Below are 23,388 nucleotides of genomic sequence, written 5' to 3' on the forward strand. Positions count from 1 at the left end.
TCTGAAGGGAAAGCAAATCCAGTAGAAACTTCTGAACAGGTCTTTTCATATGTTGCATATTTCAGGCCTTGAAAGAATGATCTGTGATTCTCAACGATAGAAGGTCAACCTATCCTCCAAAGCACCTGAAGGTAGCAGAAGAAGCAATGGATGGAAACTAATCAAGGAGAGAAGCAACCTAGAACTAAGGAGAAACTTCCTGACAGGGAGAACAATTAATCAGTGGAACCTCTTGCCTCCAGAAGTTGTGCATGCTCCATCACTGGAGGTTTTTAAGAAGAGAGTGGACAGCCATTTGTCTGAAATGGTATAGGGTGTCCAGCTTGAGCAGGGGGTTGGACTAGATGACCTCCAAGTTCCCTTCCAACTCTGTTATTCTGCTCTCTTCTATTCCAAGGTTGTACTGCAGGTTGTCTTGTGGCTTTTAACTGGAACACTCAGCAAGACACTAGTTTGATTCAATGGCATCTAGGTGGAACTGGAATGAAGATGAACAATGATTTACCAGGCAGATAATGGCTTTTATTATCATTACGAGCAATAGTGTTAGAAAGAAATATTGAACAGGGCACACCTATCTTGGAATCCTGAACTTTTTTTCTCATTAACTGGAAGGCATCGAGTGCTTACAAGTAAACAATAGTTCTCGGTGAATTTCTTGTGAGACAAAAGGCAACATACAAATAGAAGAAATAACAAAAGAACAAGCATATAGAGAAAGTAATCAGTAATTCACTCTTGCAAACCCTACCTAGTTGGCAGATAACGGACCATAAATAAAAGCAATAACATGATTGTGCTATTTTGAAATACCTTGCCTAGGGTGAATTCAGGGAGAAATAAAGATATTCAGAATGTAACTCTGTGCAGTACTTTTCTTTCTGTGAGTATTAGTTGAAACAGGTGTTAACAACTCTTCAAAAGGATTTTCCAAAAGCGGGGGGGGGGCAGCAGGGGGGGGCAGCAGGGGGGGGGAAATACCACTGGCATTTAACTGGAGTTACAACTGTGGAAAACCAGCTTTATCTCTCCACCTAAGGGAAGCTGTATGTTTGTTTGTTTTTTCTAAGCAGACAGCATGACTTTGAAGTTTCATACAGTCCTGGCAACCTGCAATTTGCTGGCGCCTTGGCTGGTGCGTGCGAACTGCACTATCGCATTCTTTTGTTCCATTTGCACACCTCCTTCTCTTTCTTCTTCTTCTTTCCTGGCAGTTTGTTGTTAATCCACCACACTCGCATGCACACATAGTTCAACAGGAATTAATTGGGCTCTTAATGCTTTTTGCAAGCACCCCGGTTTAATTATTATCTTTTTTATAACCTCTGGGCTTAAGTAGCCACTGCCAATTCCCACTCTCTGCTTTTTCAGCCGTGGGTATTCCTGACTCTGATTTGCAAGGAAAAGCACCTGAGAAAGAAAGGAAGAGAAACACCTGTTGAAGGACTCTTTGGATGACACAGGCACAAGACGGACCACAGTAAGTGACATTCTTAGTTCCCTGCTAAAGGACGGGATTAGCTGTGAGCTGCCCTCAACAGTCCCCCAAATTGTGACCAAAGGCTTTTGAACAAAGTAATTTTTCTTTAAAACAGGCTTATGATATGTAAAAAAAGAAATTAAGATTTATTAGGATTGTCATGGAACTTTGTGGTTAAATTTCTACCTGCCATTCCGACGGTCAGAGTAAATCTTTAGAACTTCAACCCTCTGAACGCTTGTTTGGCAATAAGAATCATGCAACGAACGCATCTTCTAATTAGTAGATATGCGGAATACAGATGGTGCTTGACTTACAACCATAACTCAGCCCAACATTTATGTTGCTAAGCGAGACAGTTGTTGACTGTATTTTGCCCCATTTTATGACCTTTCTTGCCACAGCTATTAAATGAATCACTGCAGCTATTAAGTTAGTAACACGGTTGTTAAGTAAATCTGGCTTCCCCATTGACTTTGCTGATCAGAAAGTTGCAAAAGGGGATCACGTCACCCTTTACGACAGTGCTACCCATCATAAGTATGAGTCAGTTGTCAAGTGTTTGAATTTTGATCCTGTGCTGGTGGTGGTACTGCTGCAACAGTCGTAAGTGTGAAAAATGGTCATAAGTTCACTTTTCCCAGTGCCGTTGTAACTTAGAAACATCATTAAATGAACTGTTGCAAGTCAAGGACTGCATGTATCTACACATCATCTTCCCGCTTAGCATTTTAGAATGTTTTCATCTATTTAGAGTGCAGACAGGGCACTTCTGATGGTGAAACCACAAATAAAAACAAACGGAAGTTTCTTTCAGGTAAGCAGTATAAAATATAGCAAACAAAAAAAACAAAAAAAACATAATAAAGCAAAAAAACAAAAAAAACCTTTTTTGGCAAAGAATATATTCAGAAAAAATCGAAGATGCAACATATTTTCACATATGGTGGACTTGTAAAAAGGTTAAGGCTTTTTGGATAAAAATTTGGTGGAATATGCAGAAGATCTTCAAGCAAAAGATAAAGTTTTGTCCGCAACTCTTTCTGTTGGGAATAATTACAGAAGCTACTGTTGTGGACACTAAGTTGATGTTGAATTTAATTACAGCAGCAAGACTTTTAATAGGTCAGTATTGGAAGAAGGAGGATTTGCCGACTATAGAGGAAGGTTTCTGACCTGGCAGAAATGGCAAAGATCTCGGCTTATCTGAAAGATCACTCGCAAGAACGCTATATTATGGAGTGGAAAAAATGGATTGAATATATCCAGAAGAAATATGGGACTAAAAAGTTTCATTTAGCATTTGAATAAGTCTTCCTTTCTTTTTTCTTTTTTCTTTCTTTTTATATGTAATATTAATATTGCTTGTAGTTATCTTATATGAGCTAGAGAGCGATAGATTTAAGAGTTTATTGTTGTTAGCATATGGATGTTTATGATTGTTCTTTGTTTTTATACCTTGTACTTAGCTCTGGGAAGTGGGGGGGAGGGGTAGGGAGGGATAGGTAGGGGAGGGGGAGGGGGGGATAGGTAGGGGAGGGGGAGGGGGGGATTGTTAAAGATAAAATGTATTTTAAAACTTTTCAATAAAAAATCGGGTAAGTTAAATATTAAAACGCATAAATATTTGTGTCAGATTGTGGATGTGTGGGGTGGTGGTGATGACACAATCCATTTGTCATGGAAAGGGCGTTGGGTAACGAGAAAATGGTTATGCTCATACCTGAAGCAACGATGTCCAGAACTCACAATTTTCTTACGGTTTTTTTCTCTCTCTCTATATATATATTTTATATACTTTTCCCTAATAATTTAAATTTTCCTCCATCCAAAGCCTTCCTACTTACCCAGGCTTTGTTGTTAGCTGCAAAGTCGTGTCCGACCCATCGCGACCCTATGGACAACGTTCCTCCAGGCCTTCCTGTCCTCTACCATCTTCTGGAGTCCATTTAAGCTCACGCCTACTGCTTCAGTGACTCCATCCAGCCACCTCCTTCTCTGTCGTCCCCTTCTTCTCTTGCCCTCCATCTTTCCCAGCATTTGCCTCTTCTCCAGTGAGTCCTCATTAGGTGGCCAAAGTATTTGAGTTTCAGCTTCAGGATCTGGCCTTCTAAAGAGAAGTCAGGGTTGATCTCCTCTAGGACTGACCGGTTGGATCGCCTCGCAGTCCAAGGGACTCGCAGGAGTCTTCTCCAGCACCATAGTTCAAAGGCCTCCATTCTTTGGCGCTCAGCCTTTCTTATGGTCCAGCTTTCACTGCCATACATTGCAATACCCAGGCTTAGAAATCACCTATTTTAAGATTAATATTCAGAAAACTGTAACTGAAGAAATTGTTGGAGACTGGGTCAAAAATCTTGAAAGTCAAGCCTCGACCACTTGAGTATCCAATATTTGGTGTATAATTGAAAATTGGCACTAAGGTTCCCTAACTGTTTTCATGCCAGATTTCCACGAAAGCACACGAACAAAACTTTTGGATTTAGCTCTAAAAAGTTAATGGTTCATTAAAGCAGCTATGTACATTTCCAGGAGCAGCAAAGGATTCCGAAAGCAGATCTGGCTGCTTTAATGAATCACCAAAGGGGCCCACTATTTTCCAAGTATGGTTGTTTCCGTTGTGAGTGTTCAAGTGTGGACCATTTATATTCTGTGACAAGAGATTCCCAGTTAATCCTGATTGTATTGACTGTGGCAGGATACAAATGTAAAAAAGAAAGAAATTTCCAGGATTATATTCTATGGCATTGCTCAAGAAAATAATATAGCAAGAAAGCATATATATTAATGTGACTAAAGTGGAGGAAATAAGGAGAACTTACTGGTAAGCTAAAAAGGGGGGAAAAGATCCAAATAAGGTAAAATTAGTTCTGTCCTTAGGCTTGTAACTGAATCTTGGCCATATAGGAACAAACTGTTCCTTCTTCTCATCTCTGGAATATAAAGACATTTTTTAAAAGGGTATATGTGTTGAATTCATTCCTTAACATGAGGAGTACACATTTCTTTCCATCTATCTAAAATAATTCTCTTTGCTGAGCCCCAGGCTTGATAAAGCCAAAGAGCTTCATAAAATGTCACATTCCTTCCTAAAAATGTGGATTATGACATTTGACATTTCGATGTTTGTGACTTCTGGTCCCTTCTGAATAGAACAGAATTTTTTTTAAAAAAAAACCTATGAGTTTTTTTTTAGAAAGCATACCATACAGATTAAAACATAAAACCATCCATAAAATTTACAACATAAAAAAACAACAAACAACAAATTAAAACAATCCGGTGAATGCTTTCTGGTAAATTATCCAATAAGCGGCGTCCCTAAGCCGCAATAAACCATTTTGTGGCAATCTTCCTTCTCATCTGATGGGATCCTTCCAATGAGTCATGCCTTGTCCTCAAGAAGAAAACAGCAACCTGCAAATTCCAAAGTTCAGATGCTTCAAGGATGGTGACCTTACGTACGTGTGGAACTGTGGTGGTTACATGGTCCACATTCCTGCAATGTTTTTCCTGAAGTACATTGAAGTAATACATTATGGTAAAAGTAGATCAGTTTTTGCCAGACAATTTTCTCATGTAAACATGAAGAGACTGAGGTGAACTAATATTTGTGTTTTTGTTTCGTCGTGATCTTCCATTCTTTGCTCCTGTTTGTCAGCCAGCTTAGCAGGTAGTGTAATGCAGAAAGAAAAAAAAAAGAACATGACTCGGTTTTATTGGATTTCAATATAGGGAGTCCTCAACTGACGGCCACAACCGAGCCCCAGATTTTTTGTGGCTAAGCAAGACATTTGTTAAGTGAGTTTTACCACCCCCGTTTTACAACCTTTCTTGCCACGTTTGTTAAGTGAATCATTGCAGTTAGTAAAACGTTAAGCGAATCTGTCTTTTCCCGTTGACTTTGTTCATGAGAAGGTCACAAAAAAGGGGTCACGTGACGCACACCCCCGGGGCATTGCAACCGTCGTAAATATGAGTCAGTTGCCAAGGTTCTGAATTTTCATCACGTGAACATGGGAATGCCGCAAGGGCTGCAAGTATGGAAAATGGTCGTAATAGGTCACTTTTTAAAGTGCCCATCTAACTTTGAACACTTCCCTAAATGAATTGTTGTAGTTCAAGGACTATCTGTGATGGAGTTTCTCACGGCAGAAATGCTGAGAATGTATAAAGATGCTCCACAGCTTACAACCGTTCATTTAGCTAGCACTGGAAAAAAGCAGATTTTTTTTCAGTCCTCACCCTTAGGACTATCGCAACACCCTCACGGTCACATGATCAAAATTTGAGCGCTTGGCAACCAGCATATACGGTATTTACAGTGGTGGGATTCAAATATGTGAACAACCAGTTCTCTGTGTGGATGCCGCTTCCGAAAGTCCGTTCTGGGCCTGGGCAACAAAAAATTAGCTACCGGTTCTGCCAAAGTGGTGCGAACTGGCTGAATCCCACCACTGGGTATTTACGAGGATTGCAGCATCCCAGTGGTGTGTGTGTGTGTGTGTGTGTGTGTCTGTGTGTGACATATTTGCTATTTGCAACCTTCCCAGCAGGCTTACATCAAGCAAAATCAATGGGGGAAGAAGCCACGTGATTCATTTAACAATTGCAGTGGTTTGTTTAACAATTGTGGCAAAAAAAGGTCAAAATTGGTGTTGGGTCACTTAACACCCACCTTGCTTTGCAATGGAAATTCTGTCGCTGTTGTGGTCTTAAGTTGAGGACTCCCCATATAGGCAACTTTCCCTTAACCAATGAGCTTGGGAAATAAAAATAAAAATGCCTATTCATTCATTCATTCATTCATTTTATTTATTTTATTTATTTAGCATGTGGCACAGAGTACATGGATAAGAGTGGTAAAAATATATAACTGTATGAAAGGAGCACATAACATTATGGTACGTGTAAGATGGAAAAAATGCCCCAGATTTTAGCTTTCGCTGTAACAGAAACATTTCCGAGGGATGGTAGCATTTTTCTGCCCTCGGTCTGAATGGGAGAGAATTTCACTCCATTTCACAGACCTTCTGAATTATTGCTTGAAAAGGATGACTTATCAGAAACACTTTTGGATCCTTGTGAATTTGGAGTTTTCAACTGCTGTACTCCATCCATCCGCTGGTAATTACTTAGTTTTCATCATGTAACTAGGCCGCTTGTCTTCATTGGATTAAAATCAAAGGACTGGAGGGAGCAAACTAGTTCTAATGAAGCATCTAGATAACATTTGGTTATTAATATAATTATTGTTAACTTTTGTGCTCTTTGCAGAGATTGCTGATATTAGCAGGTTTGTCAACGCTAAGAAAGCCGATGGAGAACGTAAGACATAGAAAACAAAGTTCAAGCCAGGCTCTTGATGATCTGTCGGTTACAAGCAAGAAACCTAAATCCACGAACTTACAGAAAGAGGCAAGATTTGTGTAATGTATTCTTTTAAAGTAATTTACAGATCAAGTTCAATTTTTCTCCTTGGTTGCAACACTGTAGGTACAATTTCTCCTTTATTGATTTTGATTTTGCAGATAATAGCACAATGCTGTTCTTATTACCTTCCATATCAACAAGCGATTCCAGGTATAGCATTTTCCCACCTAGGTTCAAATTGGACCCCCCACAAAACAACAACAGCAGGGGAGGCTTAACATCTTTCCATGAGGTCTGGTACAGAAGGAGGAGGCAAGCAAAGAGCATCCATTACAGGGATCACAAGAGCTTTGCTGAGTTACACCATAAAGGCTCATCCTAGTCATAGTGTCTGGGTCATCCATATGGATTCTGAAAGGTGACAACGCTTTTCCACTTTTGTTAAGCCTCATTGGGAGGACAACCAAACAGTATCTTCTTTCTCCTTCCTAATGCCAGCATTTGATTTACATCATACATGAAACAAGAAATCATACACTACCAGGTGAACGTTCCATTTCTATAGTGCCAAAAGAGCAATCCAAGCACACACACCCCTCTCCGTGTTAACACGTTAATTAGTAGGAAGGTGATGGGTGAATAGGTTACCAAAGTTCACAAGAACTTTTTAAAAAATCTTCTGCTGTCAGGAATGTTGGGTTAATGTTTGCATGGTAGCCCAAGCTCTTAATTTGTATTGTTGAAAAGGACAGGAGTCTGATTTATGCATGAGTTTTCTCTGTCTAATTATTTGGTGGGTTTGGGTATCAGAAAAGATAGATAAAGCACAGGGCATTGGTTACATCACATTCCTTATCCATAAAAGAAAGTGGCTTGGTTTTGCCAAGTATTGAAACAATACATTTCACATAAATAGTTGGTTCTAGGAAAGATAGGAAAGAACTGATCTACTTTACCAGCAGAAACAAATTGGGCTGAAGGTAAATTAGCTAACCACATATTTGATCCTGGAAATATGGAATGAATTTGCTTTTCTTTTTGAACACTTAAGAGAATCTTAATAATGTGTCAGAAGGCTAAACAAATGTTCTGGAGAGATTCCATCAGAATTCCCACTTACTGTTTCTGATGATTGGGAACCCATCTAACACATCTAGAACAAAAGAGATTAGAAAAGCTGTTTTAGAACCATTTAGTTCAAAGCAGATAGAGTCCTATTAGATTAGGCCAAAGATAGACCTAACGGAGGCATTTTCTTTCCAAATAAGCCAATGAAATGCTTCCAGACCACTTCTAGGTACAGCAGCCATTATGATCTATGAATGCTCAATGCGTGGGATGCTTTAATTCAGACTGATGCACTGAGCAAGAAGTTGGGTTGACCTCTTACAACTGGCCACGCCCCGTTAGTCATTCCTCCCCCAAACAAAGCTAGGTGTAAAGTGGAGGAAGGGACGCGGTGGCTCAGTGGGTTAGGACACTGAGCTTGTCGATCAGAAGGTCGGCAGTTTGGCGGGTCGAATCCCGAGTGCCGCATAGCACAGTGAGCGCCTGTTACTCGTCCCAGCTTCTGCCAACCTAGCAGTTCGAAAGCACGTAAAAATGCAAGTAGAAAAATAGGGACCACTTTGGCGTCTAGTCATGCTGGCCACATGACCACGGAGACGTCCTCGGACAAGTGCTGGCTCTTCGGCTTTGAAACGGAGATGAGCACCGGCCCCTAGAGTCGAAAATGACTAGCACGCATGTGCGGGGGAACCTTTACCTTTAAAGTGGATGAAAAGAATGAAGTTCTCCATTACCAAAGTCACCCCTGAAACATGGCGATGCAAGAACCTGCCTCTCAAACATCGTTGGGATATTATACCCAAGCCACACCCACTCTTCCTCCCTGACCAGTGAGAAGGAGTTACTGATCTTCAGAACCTCACTGGTCCTCCTCTGGTATAAAAGCTTCTGAGATACCCAACAGACTTGGAGGACATGGTTGTTAAAGCTATATCTCCCAAAGTGGGACCTTTGCTTTCAATTAATTTGCAGTCAGATACAATACTAAAGCATTACAATTCAGTTAGCGGATGGAGTAGCATGATTGGTGACAATATCTGTATAAAATCCCCCATATCCTACCATGCCTGATCCCTAATGATTGGCTGAAGTCAGGATGAGCTTTCTAGATTGAAAAGTTCTTATGTTTGGAACCCAGGTGAGTCTTCCAGAATGCTACTTGGAGTTCCTTGTGGTAGGAATGAAGGCCAGAAAGAAACAGCAGCACAGACTAACCATCTTGTTTATTATTGACTTGTGTTGCACTGTACTGTAGTCAAAAGTTGCAAGTGTGTAAGATTCACAGAGATGCATAGAGAAAAATAATGGTTGTTACTCATTTTTTTTTCCTATCTGACTATTGCTTTACTACCCCTGCAGATCCACTTCTGACGATATCATATAAACAATGCTTGGCTAACCAAACTGTCTCGAATTTATTTGCTTTCTTTCTTTTTTTTCCTTCCTCCCTTTTTAGGTGGGTCTAATCAGTGGAATATGTGTCATCGTCGGAACTGTGATAGGGTCTGGAATTTTTATTTCTCCAAAGTCTGTTCTGATTAATGTTGGAGCGATTGGACCTTGCTTGGTTATCTGGGCAGCCTGTGGAGTGTTGGCCACTTTAGGTAAACTGTTTCTTGTGCTCTCCATTTCTTTCTGCGCAGAAAGCCAAGCCAAGCTTCTTTTTCGCACCCTATCTTCCGTGGCTCTGTTGCGATGGAATACAAATTTGACATTTGCCCTCCCAACCCTCATGAACTGCTGATGGGTTACGGAAAGATGGCTTATCGCACTAACCTACCTGATCCCTCTTTTGGTGTCTGTTCCTCTGCTGCACGTCTTGCTCCGCTCAGTCAAGAGAGTAAGCTGCTTACTTCTGGTGGCAGGGTGCAATGGTTACAGTGGCAGAGTTAGCAATGGGGAAATTTCTGCTGACATTCTGCTTATCATCTGCAGGTACCTTCAGGGTATGGTTTTCTTTTTCTCTTCTTCTTTTTTTTAAAAAAACCAACACCTCAAAATGGTGGCCATGAGGATACAGTTGAAATTCCATCTGTTGATAATGTGTCTCACATTGTGGAGCCAGATGTACTTAGTTGGCCACCCAGGATTCCTTGAATACGTGCAAAGCTATGTAAATGTGATCCATAAATAAATAAAACTTCCCGGTCTGCCTCGGTATTAATGGTGAAACTCCACTTTCAGGGGCCCTTTGCTTTGCTGAACTCGGCACAACAATAACCAAATCGGGAGCAGAATATCCTTACCTGTTGGAAGCCTTTGGGTCCATTCCTGCGTTCTTGTTTTCCTGGTCTAGTCTCATGGTCATCAAGCCCAGCGCCTTCGCCATTATCTGCCTCACTTTCGCTGAGTATGTGTCGGCTCCATTTTACCCAGGATGTGAGCCTCCCGTGGCGGTCATTAAGTGCCTGGCTACAGCAGCCATTGGTGAGTCTTTGGCCTTAAGGGAGGGAAACCAAGTTAGGGATGGAAGCGGAGGTAGATCTGGAAGAGAATGGAAGAAGAACCCCCACACACACGCCTGTGTTACCCATCTGAAAAGAGATTATGGCTTTCTAGAGCAGGGGTGCTCAACCTTGGCAACTTTAAGACTTGTGGACTTCAACTCCCAAAGCTGGCTGAAGAATTCTGGGAGTTGAAGTCCACAAGTCTTAAAGTTGCCAAGGTTGAGCACCCCTGCTCTAGATGATATAATTGAGCCCGCTTGATCCAACGGTTAAGGCACCAGGCTAGAAAGCAAGGGGCGGTGAGTTCAAGTCTCGCCTTAGCTGTGAAGCCAGCTTGACTTTGAGCCAGTCATTCTCTCTCGTAGCCCAATCCACCTCACAGACGTATTGTTGTGGGGAAAATAGGAGGAGGATGGTTGTGTTGGCTATGTTCTTCGCCTTGAGTTATTTGTAAAAAGAATAAAGATGGGATAAATAAATACATGTCATTTTGGTGGATTTCCCATCCTAGTGAAGAAAATCTGTGAACAAAGGGATGGATTGGGAGACATGCTGTAGTTAAGACGCGCTGTATGCAATAATTTTACCTTTCTGTCCTCTTTACAATTACAAATTAGTGGACGTGTCTGGAAAGATCTGAACACCATGCTTTTCTTCCTTAAAGAGTATTTTGTGGTTAGAAAAACAAATATAGAAGAACGATGGCAAAACTTGGGAAGGTTTTAACGAAAGATGACGTTGACGTCGGACCCTCCATAAAATGCGACAAACAAAACAGAGTGATTGCACAATACATGCCTTCTCTGTCCGCATCTACATTTTCAGGCTGGGCTAAGAACTAAAAGTGAGGAAAAAGCCAATGTTTTAAACTATTTTATCATCCTTTGTCTTGCAGTGGCCATTACAGTCTTGAATTCACTGAGTGTGAAATGGACAAGCTATCTTCAGAACATTTTAACTGCTACTAAAATGGTGATTGTCATAATTATCATTATAAGTGGCATCGTTCTCCTGGCCAAAGGTATGTCGTTGTACGTTATAACCCCTCAAATTGTCAGCAACCAGACGGAGTAGGTCTTCACAATGCAGGATTTCAAGCTAGACTGGCCATAGGGAATTTTTGGAGTAGAAATCCAGTAGATCTGGGGAACGCTAAATGGAAATGATCCCCTGAATGACCCCCTCTTCTTTGTGGGAGCCCCTCGAGTATTGGAACACTGCTATCATGTCACCCCTAGTCCTTCTTTTCTCTAGACTAGCCATACCCATCTCCTAAAACCGTTCTTCATATTGTGGGTGCTCCATCACTGGAGGTTTTTAAGAGGAGACTGGACAGCCACTTGTCTCAAATTGTACAGGGTCTCCTACTTGAGTAGGGGGTTGGACTAGAAGACCTCAAGGTCCCTTCCAACTCTATTCTGATTAATTGATTGAAAAAGCCTGATCTAGACCTCGCGCCCCTAGACTGGATTTATAGTCTAGTCTGGTCTGGTCTAATCTAGTCTTGTATACAGGTAGTTCTCAGATTATGTCTATAATGAAGCCTATCAATTACAGTTGTAAGTCCCGATGGTCATAAAATGGATCACCCATGTGATCAACCTGATTTTATTAGCTTTTTTGTGGCAGTCATTAAGTGAACCCATTGTTTGCTGTGGGGTGTTTTTGCCAAAAACCAGAAGAAAATGCTGGTTTTTGGCAAAACATTTATAAATCACAGTCATTTGAGTACTGGACCCTGCAAAGGGCTGTAAATGTGGTGTGGATGCTGAATGCCCAAAATGCAGTCATGTGACCATGAGGGTGATCCTGGTTTTCAAACTTTTGGAACTGGGTTGTAAGTAACAATTGGGGGTCTATTGTAATTTCAAATGTCACGAAGCAATCAATCATAAGTCAAAGACTACCTGTATCACACTTTTCCTGGGAAAATGCTTGTTTCTTAAATTTCCTTGTAAATGAAGAAAAACACCTCATAACTGTTACTGAAACTTAAAATGGAAGAGTGCTTGTTGTGCGTACATGCGTGTGTGTGTGTGTGTGCGAGAGAGAGAGAGAGAGATATTCCTTCCCCTCTACAACATAAACAATGGAAAACACATATTTCAAAAATACTTATTGCATTGCTTTGAAATAATTTATATCTTATTGCTCAGTCTAAAGAATGCCTACATGGCATCTTGATGGCATCATCAAGAGACTGGATGATTTATTGTTAGAAAAATTTTGTAGGGCCACCTACTGCATACATATTTATACAGGATTTGTTTTGTTTTTCAGGAAACACAAAAAATTTTAACAATTCTTTTGACAGTTCCTCAATTTCTGTGGGTGGCATAAGCCTGGCATTCTACAGTGGACTCTGGGCCTATGATGGATGGTAACTTATTTACATTTTTCTAATTTCCGCTTCAATCATTCCCACCAGGAGATACTTTTGAAGCAGGACACCTGAAAACCACAGCAGTTGAACTCATTTTACATTTTTGGATGTTTCGCAGAGGTGAACAATAAAGTTGTTCTCCTTTAGCCAGACTTAAGCACAAGGAGCTACAGAATCTCAAACTTCAGCCGGAATGGCTATTTTAGACGGCTTCTAAAAAAAGCTTTGGAAGATGAGCAAAGGCAGGCACAGAGGACTAGTTCTCCTGGCATTGTTGCTAAACCACAATTCTCAGTGTCCCAAAATCAGTGATGTGAAATATTAGGAGTTGCAGTTCAGCCGCATGTGGTGTGCCACCTGAGTCCTCAACTGACGATCAGAAAATTTGACATTAAATAAAGCAGTCTTTAAGTGGGGCATGGCTTGACCGCACCTGATTTTACGACCTTTTTTGGGCCACAGTTGTTGTTAAGTGAGAGATCGCTTGATTGCAACTTGTGACCTTTTCTGCGTGGGGAAGGCAGCGGGAAACACTTTATTTCCTTCTGAAGCTCCACTAAAATGATATAACTAATGTTATTTTATATAAAATATAGAAATAACATAAATATAGAAATAACATTGTGTCTTAAGTATATAGCAGGAAGGCTCCAGTTAATGGGGAAGACTTTATAGCAAACTGAAGACCTGATGCCTGTAGCATCTTCTTATTAGTTTCCTAGTCATTTTCCATCAGAAAAATCTGTTGCCACAGGAAAGAATGATGGCTACTAACTTGGATAGCCTGTAAAGAGAATTCAGTAAATTCACAATGGATAAACTACCATCAACAGAATACACGTTTACATTAATATCAGAGGAATTGATGCTAGTGGAGACTATATTTTGAACTTGGGCTTCTTACTGGTTGTCCAGCAGGGATAGACGTTTAGATGGCATTTCTAGCTGGCTTGTTTGAGATACTTGAATAGGACATTCCACAGTATTGCCGTGACCGTCATCATACAGGGGCTGCCCCAAAGAAGAGGGAGTCAAGCTATTCTCCAAAGCACCTGAAAGCAGGACAAGAAGCAACGGATGGAAACTGACCAAGGAGAGAAGCAACCTGGAACTAAGGAGGAATTTCCTGACATTTAGAAAAATTAACCAGTGGAACAACCTGCCTCCAGAAGCTGTGAATGCTCCAACACTGGAAGTTTTTAAGAAGAGACTGGACAGCCATTTGTCTGATGTGGTATAGGGTTTCCTGCCTGAGCAGGGGGTTGGACTAGATGACCTCCAAGGTCCCTTCCAACTTTATTGTTATTATAAAACTTTTTCTTCTTCTTCTTCTTCTTCTTCTTCTTCTTCTTCTTCTTCTTCTTCTTCTTCTTCTTCTTCTTCTTCTTCTTCTTCTTCTTCTTCTTCTTCTTCTTCTTCTTCTTACTATTATTATTATTATTATTATTATTATTATTATTATTATTATTATTATTATTATTATTATTATTATTATTATTATTATTCTGATGTGGTTTATTAACTCCAATTAGATTCAGTAGAGGTTTCCTTCTAAATCTGCATACTTAGGATTGCAGTTTGCACAGAGTAACTATTGGTATTTCTTTTCTTCCAGGAATCAACTTAATTATATCACAGAAGAGCTTAAAAATCCTTACAGGTAAGGTAGAGAATCTAAAAATGGACATTTCCGCTTGCACCATCAAGGGTCCTGCTTTGAAATAATAGCAATAGTAATGGCACTTAGACTTACAGTATATACTGCTTTACAGTGCTTTACAGCCCTCTCTAAGTAGTTTGCAGAGTAAGTGTATTGCCTCCAACAATTTGGGTCCTCATTTTACTGACCTCAGAAGGATGGAAGGCGGAGTCAACCTTGAGCTGGTCAAATAAGTTGCATGTCATGTAGGGCAGCTATAAACTTTGAAGAAATAAGTAAATACAATGCGGATCGCATAGCCTGTGTCACAATTCTGTGGTCCAACCTCTTTATCATTACAATAAATCTGCATCCTCTGAATCAAAGAGCAATGGTTAGAATTTAGTATTGCAGGCAAACTCTGCCCACTGCCTGGAGTTCGATCCTGACCAGCTCAAGGTTGACTCAGCCTTTCATCCTTCCGAGGTCAGTAAAATGAGGACCCAGATTGTTGGTGTGTGTGTGTGTGTGTGTGTGTGTGTGTGTGTGTGTGGCAATGTGCTAACACTGTAAACTGGTTAGGGACTGCTATAAAGCACTGTGAAGTGGTATATAAATGCTATTGCTGTTGCTATTGCTATCTGCAAGAATCTGAGGACTGCCTCAAGGGGCTTGACGTATCTTTTGAATTGGGTAAACCCAACCTCCCACTTTTAATGAAAATTAATTAATAAATGGATTAATAATGCAATCCACCAAAGGTCAGAAAAACCTAAGCAGGAAGATGGTATATTTGGATATTCAATAATCAATAATCTTTGAGGGTATGAAAATGGGAAATAGAAACACCTTTTCTAAAATAGCAATATTTGAGCATCCTGTAAGGACAAACTTTATCAAAATCACTGAGCAGTGCAGAGCACTATCTATAAACCAAGTTCCTTTTCTTTATTAATACAGTATTGTTTGTTCAGCTGCAAATATATGGAGATATAATGAAACTACCAAGTTTAAATCTACATATGTATTAATGCCATATATTTTCACATTGTTTAGAAATCTACCATTGTCTATCATAATTGGAATCCCCCTGGTCGCGGTGTGTTATCTTTTGATCAATATTTCTTATTTCACCGTCATGACAGCCACAGAACTGTTACAGTCTCAAGCGGTGGCAGTGGTACGTATCATATGGAATTGCTTGGACACAAATTTGTAGTCTTCGTAGCTATCTGTTGTGTAGCCGTGATTCTTTTTTAGGGGGAAGACACAAAATGGCCACACATTTAAACTGAACTGTGTTTAAATTGTCCAAAAAATAAATCTTTTGGGTGGACAAATTTGATCAACATTATATAATTTATATCCAAGGGCTATGCTTGGATATGTTTGGTCCTCCAGATCATCTGAAGAACATCTCCAGCAGATGATTATGAAGTGGCTGTCTGGGGGTAATGCTTTAGTACAGATAGTCCTTGACTTACAACAGTTCGTTTAGTGACCATTCAAAGTTACAACAGCCCTAGGAAAGGTGACTTACGTCCGTTTTTCACACTTACAACTGTTGCAGCAACCTCATGATCATGTGATCAAAATTCAGACGCTTGGAAACTGACTCGGACTTATGTCGGTTGCAGTGACCTGGGGTCACGGGATCCCATTTTGCGACCTTCTGACATGCAAAGTCAATGGGGAAAGCCAGATTTGCTTAACAAACCGTGTTACTATCTTGTCGGCAGCAGTGATTCACTTAAGAGTGAGAAAGGTGGCAAGATGGACAACTGTCTTCACTTAGTAACAAAAATGTTGGGTTCAGTTGTGGCCTAAGTTGAGGACTACTTGTAAAGAAGACACCTACGGACCTCACTGAAAAAAACCCCCACCCTTCTTCACAGGATTATACAGATTGAGGCGTGCATTTATAGTATCCGTTTTTCTGCCGCCAGCTTTGCGAGGTTCTCATTTTTAAGGGAGATGCTTTTTTTCCTTCCATCTCTGCAGACATTTGGGGATCGTGTCCTTTACCCCGCTTCTTGGATTGTTCCTCTCTTTGTGGCATTTTCAGCCCTCGGGGCAGCTAATGGGACTTGCTTCACATCTGGCAGGTAAAACTCAGAACAGTCTGGTCGGTTGTTTTAAGAGTCTAGTAGTTGCTGTATCTTTCATGACAAATGCATCCCCCTGCTACTTAGCTAGAAATGCATGCTATTACTTTAAAGACACTAAATATGGTGTCATATTTTGCACTCTGCAAAAGCTAATTCACCCTGTCACCAAGTGAGGCCCTTGCAAAGATGAAAAGCTGTAATTTACAAGTTAACATCTAGAGGTTGAATTTGAGATATTCCTGGCTTTTTTCCAGTCTGGATATATTTCATTCATCAATGCTGCTTTTTAAAACTCCGCAGCCCTGATCCAAACAAAACACAAGAACTGTTTTCTATCAGACCGATACTGAAATCTCATCAGGATGGAAAATTGTGTCTTTGGTGGTTTTTCGGTAGCAAATGAGAAGAGAATTTTGAGCAGGGTCAGACAACAAAGCTACAGACAAATTTTGTGGCTTAATTAGCAGCTCTTGTTTCTCAATGGAGCGGTTCTGTGCTTCTGGGGTGTCTTCTTTAATTCTTGCGATCGTTTTTAAGACATGGAAACTGCTATTGCAGCATTTTCTTAAAGAATTGTGCAAATTTAATGGTCTGAAGGAGGATTTCGCCACATCAGTTCAAACCTCTCCAGTTCTGGTGAAAGGGATGTGGTACATTAGGATCACTGAAATATGTGTGTGTGTATGTGTATATATAGCGAAAGAAGCTTAAATCTGACTTTTTTCACTCTCATTTATTACACCATAGGCTAGAGCAAGACCCAGTTGGGTGTAATGGTTAAAGCACCAGGCTAGAAACCAAAGGATCTTGAGTTATAGTCCCACCTTGGGCAGAAAGCCAGCTGAGTGACCTTGGGACACACATTTTCTTTCAGCCCTAAAAAGGAAGCAGTGCCTCCCCCCAAAAAAAAATAATTTTAAAAAATCCTTCAAAATCTTGCCAAGAAAGCTGCAGGGACTTGTCCAGATGGTTGCCAAGGGTCCACATTGACTTGAAGGAATCAAATCAAATAAAAAATGATCTTTAACGCATTGGAGAGGCGGAATTCATTCCATATCTTGACATTGTCAAGTGCGTTGATCAACTAAATGCCATTTTTCTTTTCCTGCCTCCAAATCTTAATGTTGCATACCATGAAAAATCCAAGCGTTCTGAGAATCACCGTGCGCTTCAAAACGCTGCATTGACTGTTTTTTTGTTCTTTCTGAGCATCAACAGATCTATAGAAGAGAACATTTAGTTCAGCTTGGGCGAGCTTTTCTTACTTTCCGGTGTCAAGCAACGCTGCCCTCAAGCCTTTGTGTCTTTTTGTACAAAACTGTTGACATTATAACAGATTCATCTTGGAGGCATCTGAATAGCCTTTTGTCCAAAATACAGGCTGTCTTTGACTTTCAACAGTTCATTTTGGTGACCGTTCAAAGTTGCAACAGCCCTGAAAAAACAGGGGACCTATGACTGTTTTTCACACTGGCGACCGTTTTGCAGCATCCCACATGGTCACATGATCAAAATTCAGACACTTGGCAACTGGCTCGTACTTATGATGGTTGCAGTGTCCCCGGGGGTCATGTGATCCTGTTTTGCGACCTTTCTGACAAGCAAAGTCAATGGTAAAGCCAGATTCACTTAACAACCGTGTTACTAGTTAACCCCTGCAGTATGTGTAAAAAAATAATAATCTACTTTTGGTGCCAGCAGCAACGTTACTAGCCTCACTGCAAAGGTGTAACAAAAGGACTGCTGTCGGGGCATTGATATACTCACCTCCCATTTCAGGGAGTGAGTAAACCAGTAACTGGGAAAAGCCATTGATGTTTTAGATCAGAGGTAGGCAACCTCGGCTCTTTTATGACTCATGGGCTTCAACTCCCAGAATTCCTGAGTCAGCTGACTCAGGAATTCTGGGAGTTGAAGTCCATGAGTCATAAAAGAGCCGAGGTTGCCTACCACTGTTTTAGACCCAGGATTCTTCCCCTTTTATTATTCAGTCTTGAACAAAACTAGCATTTCTCCTTGCTCATTTTTGTTTCACTTTATTAACAATTTACATACGCAACACTAGGTTTTATCGGTTTTTAAAATGTCCCCTTTGATACTGTCATTGCTTCCGAAATAAAACGTTGCTTCTGCTGCCTGATATAAACTATAATCCGAGGCAACTATCCTGTGGTGGGAAAAGGATGATTTAAAAGACTTCCTATTTCTATTTCTTGCTATTAACTTAACAGATGCAATCTTTCTCTTCACAACGGTAAGGAAAGTTGTAAAACGGGGCAAACTCACTTAACAAATGGTTCGCATAGCAACATAAATTTTGGGCTCCGTTGTGGTCGTAACCCGAGGATTACCTGTATCTGCGCTTGGTTGTTTTCTTGCAGTCATTTTGTTATCAAACTAGATATATTTTGATTTTCTAGGCTTGCTTATGTAGCCGGGCGTGAAGGACACATGTTAAAGATTCTATCTTACATCAGTGTTAAACGTTTAACGCCGGCACCCTCTGTTATATTTTATGTAAGTATAACAACTCAAATAGCAAACTAAGAATTTCCAGCTTCAAACAAAAATCTATAAAATTTAGCTCTATAATTTAATTTTAATAGAGTAACAGAGTAAGAGTTGGAAGGAACGTTGACCAACCCCGTGCTCAGGCAGGAAACTCTATATCATTTCAGACAAATGTTTTTAGAGGATCCTTGAAATCTCGCAGTATTTCTTATTTGTATTAATTCTTATTCTTCCATTGGTTTCTCTAATGATCTTATATTAAGAAAAAGCTGCATGTTGGAAATCAGTTAGGGAACCTTCGTCTTTAATAACTAATTGTCAGTTACAGCTGACGTCTTCTTGAAAATCATATACAGGCAGTCCCCAAGTTACAACAGTTCATTTAGCGACCGTTCAAACTGGGAAAAAATGACTTATGATCGTTTTACACCTACGACCATTACAGCATCCCCATGGTCACGTGATTTACATTTGGACGCTTGACAACTGACTCACATTTATGACGGTTGCAGTCTCCGGGTGTGTGTGTGTGTGTGTGTGTCATGTGATCCCCTTTTGCGACTTCTGACAAGCAAAGTCAAGGGGGAAACCAGTTTTGTTAACAACCGTGCTACTAGTTTAAGAACTGCAACAATTCACTTAACGGGTGTGATGAGAAAAGTCGTAAAACGGGGCAAAACTCACAACTCCTTCCTGTAACACACACCCTTTCGTTTTCTTCTATTTTCAGGGCACGGTAGCATTTTTTTACGTCATCCCGGGAGACATCAACACCCTCATTAACTACTTCAGCTTTGCGGTCTGGTTCTTCTATGGCTTAACTGTCTTGGGACTGATTATTATGCGCTTTACGAGAAAAGATCTGAAAAGGCCTATCAAAGTAAGTATCACCCTAGAACTGAGGAGGAAGGGTTTCATTGGGCAACCATTTCTTGCCTCCTAGTGCAAGCAGAGATGGGAAATTTGACCCTAAAGGTTATTGGGTTACAATTTCCTTTACCGCCTCAGCCTGACAGGGAAGGATCCTGAAAGCTGTCATCCAGCAACATCTGGAAGATCGTAAGCGTTCCAATCGAGCTTATCAACAGAGCACTGAGAAAATCACAAAGGCATCTTCCAGCTTTCGAGAACTGGTGGCGTGGCTTCACAAGCGCTCACTTGCTCATTCTTTGGATATTTTGGAGTTCCAATATTTCAGGGGCTGCCCCAAAGAAGTAGGGGTCAACCTATTTATCCAAAGGCAAGGCATGAAACAATGGATGGAAACTAATCAAGGAGAGAAGCAGCCTAGAACTGAGGAGAAATTTCCTGATGGAAATGTCAATCAACCAGTGGAACAGCTTGCCTTCAAAAGTTATGGGTGCTCCAAGAAGAGACTGGAAAGCCACTTGTGTGGAATGGTATAGTTTCCTGCTTGAGTAGGTGGTTGGACTAGAAGCCTCCAAGGCCCCTTCCAACTCTGCTATTCTATTATTATTCTGATCTCAACTGCCCACCCAAAGCATCCCTTTTGCTAATCAAGTGCAGTTCAACACTTCCACGTATGTTTCTGACCAGGCTTTATGCTGAGGAAAAAATATTTTTCCTGATAACTTTGCTGAAAGTGGATATTTGAAACATGTGATAAATATGACCGTCAACAAAGAAATACCTTGGCAAATTTTCTAACTGTATGCCCTGCAAATGAATACCTGGGATAGGCTTACTCATGCCCTGAGCCATAAATAAATACTATGGCTAGCCAGAGTAAGCAGAGATAAGTATTAGGTTGAATGTACTGTGCCTTTTTAAAATTAAGCCAGCTATCCTATTTGTTTCTCCTTGACAGTGATAGCTTGTTGGAAATTTATAAACTAGTCTCTTTAAGCACTGTTGGCTTCCCAACATCCTTGCTGGGAATCTGAGCTGATAGGCACTGGATATTATCTCAATATTCTAACTAAGGAATGTGTATGGGGTTGGAGTTGACTCCTATGCTCCCTTCTTCATATGAGAAGTCTATTAATGCAGAGAGAAGTTCTTGGGTTCTTCCAATTTTGAAAGTCGATCATGCCCTCCACAATTGATAATTGGAGCTACCAGTTTGACTGAAAGCAAAACATTGCCAAGCTAAACACAGGTAGGGTCAGGCAGCTGGCAGATATGGGTCGCCTAGGCAAATTAAGTTCAAATGGAACAAATTGCTGCATGTCGATGGTGTAAACCTGAGCTTCCCAACTTGTGGTGATCATGAGAGGATATTCCAGGGGGTGCAAAAACTAGGTTTTCAAAATTATAACGTACAGTATATGCATAGTTCGTTGCCATTATTTTGAACTTTTGCGAGAATGTATCAGAAGCGTTCTAGGGGTGCAGGGTATAGAAAAGGTTGGGAGCTGCTGGTGTAAACAGACCATGTTTGGTATCTTCAGCTAGAACTAAGAGGGTTGTTTAGCTTTGCCAGCTACATCCAATTATCTAACGGCATATTTGCTCTCTCCTGCAGATACCACTGGTCATCCCTATTCTTGTGGTGCTAGTGGCCATCGTTCTGGTCTTGGCACCTATTATAAGTGAACCTGAGTTGGCATATTTGTACTGTGTCCTATTTATTCTCAGTGGACTTATCTTTTACTTTCTTTTCATCCACTATAAGTTTGGCTGGGCTCAAAAAATCTCAGGTAAGTGCATGGTTTTACGTGGATAGTGAATTTCCACCTAAAAGGGGGGAGTTTTCCCTAAAGAATTTTTTTTCCTGCTGCCAAAGAAGCAGGAGAATGAATGCAGTCCTTAAAACGTTCATTAAAAGAGGTTATAAGGGATGAATGGAATTGAGCAAAGCATCAACAAAGCAAGGAAAGTTAAATCAGCTTGGGAACTGCCTAGGAATGGAGGTTTTATAAATAGCCTCACTGAACTTTATTGCAAATGGAAGCCACTGGAGAATCATTAGCAAGCCTGCTAAGTTCTAAAATCCAAATAAAGGTGGATTTCACATTTAATTGCCAGCTCATTTTCTTTCCCTGAAACATCCTTTATGCACTGATGTTACCTAGTCTGGTTTTCAAAACGTCAGTAAGAAAGCAACCAAGTTAAGAGAGCACCAGACTCATTTCAGTCTTGAGCTACAACTATTCTCCTTTATTGGTACATTTTTTTATTGATACAAGCACATGTCTTTAAAAAATAACCATGGTAGGAAACTTAATTCAACACTTTTATAATCTCTTTCCTAGAATAGGAAAAATTGTCTGAGATTCTGACTTCTTCCTTCAGAATATTGTTGAAGACTTTCCTTATTTTTAAACTGGTGGCACTTGTGGGTATCCAAGTATATATTAAATGCTTGCCTTTTCAGAATGGAATTTGCACTTATACCTGTGATAGGATAAAGTCCAATTTGTTAATCTTTTTTGATAATGACGTTTTGATAACAACAGCCTCCTAAATGTTCCTTCACATGTTGTCAGACATCAAGAATCCTTGTCCCTCAAATACTAGGCAAGGATATATCTTTAGACTTTTGCTGCTTAGTTTCTATGCTAAGTGACGACTTGAAATCTTACTCTTTTAAAATGGCTCAAGTCAGGACTTAACTTTGCTAAGCTGAAAGGTTTTGCTAAATTACAAAACACATCATGGGATTAAACTTCAGTGGAACAATCTGCTTTTTGCATAACGGGGTAGTTTTATGGGGTAGGTGGTCAATGATTCTGAACTGACTTTCTGCTATTTCTGGGACCAACGGATAGTGACGTTGGGAAGAAAATCACATTGAGTTTTAGTTTAGGATGAGCTCAGCATTTACTCTCTGCTATCTTCATAGCAATATGCTATGAAATAAGAATTTGTGAAGAGATCTCTAAATTTATCTTGTTAGCTTGGTCACCACTAGGCTCATGCAGTCAACCTCGATTTGAAACTTCTCCAGAAAAGGGAAAATATTAAAGTAATAGAATATCTGTAACTCTGATAACCTGTGTTATTTCAGAGCCCATCACCATGTATCTCCAGATGTTGCTGGAAGTTGTTCCACCAGAAGAAGCTAGTGAATGAAAAAAGATCTGATTTTTCCTGCTGAAACAGACAGAAACAAGATCCTCAAACTAGCTCAATTTTGCCAAGCAAAATTTAGCACTGGTGCCCTACGGAATATGTAGGAGACAGCAAAGATCTTACAGATTTTTTTTTTCATATTTACTTACCGAGGAAGGGGGACATTTTTTTTGCATCCACTGTGATTTAAAGATTTATAGCCAAGCATGGGGAAAAAAATCAAGAAAGAGGGACTTTCCACTGCTAAATTCAAAAGGAAAAGCATTTAACAATTGAGAATGACCCTTTGGGCAACCGCACAGGACAGTGTGTCTGAGCCACCCATCAACCAACACAGAAGAGGC

General features: G+C 40.3%; 1 protein-coding gene across 1 annotated transcript; it reads left to right on the top strand.

The window, feature by feature from the left end:
- Nucleotides 1-6,799: 6,799 nt before the first annotated feature.
- Nucleotides 6,800-23,044, top strand: SLC7A9 (solute carrier family 7 member 9; the record flags this gene model as incomplete). The annotated part of the gene is made up of 12 exons (XM_083370868.1): nt 6,800-6,898; nt 9,378-9,525; nt 10,106-10,348; nt 11,264-11,389; nt 12,649-12,748; nt 14,367-14,411; nt 15,447-15,570; nt 16,392-16,495; nt 18,919-19,015; nt 19,740-19,889; nt 21,495-21,669; nt 22,980-23,044. 12 exons carry the CDS (start codon nt 6,800-6,802, stop codon nt 23,042-23,044), a joined length of 1,476 nt encoding a protein of 491 aa, XP_083226994.1.
- Between the last annotated feature and the right edge of the window lie 344 nt (nt 23,045-23,388).

The sequence above is a fragment of the Vipera ursinii genome, assembly GCF_947247035.1.
Source record: "Vipera ursinii genome assembly, chromosome: 10".
Classification (NCBI taxonomy): domain Eukaryota; kingdom Metazoa; phylum Chordata; class Lepidosauria; order Squamata; family Viperidae; genus Vipera; species Vipera ursinii.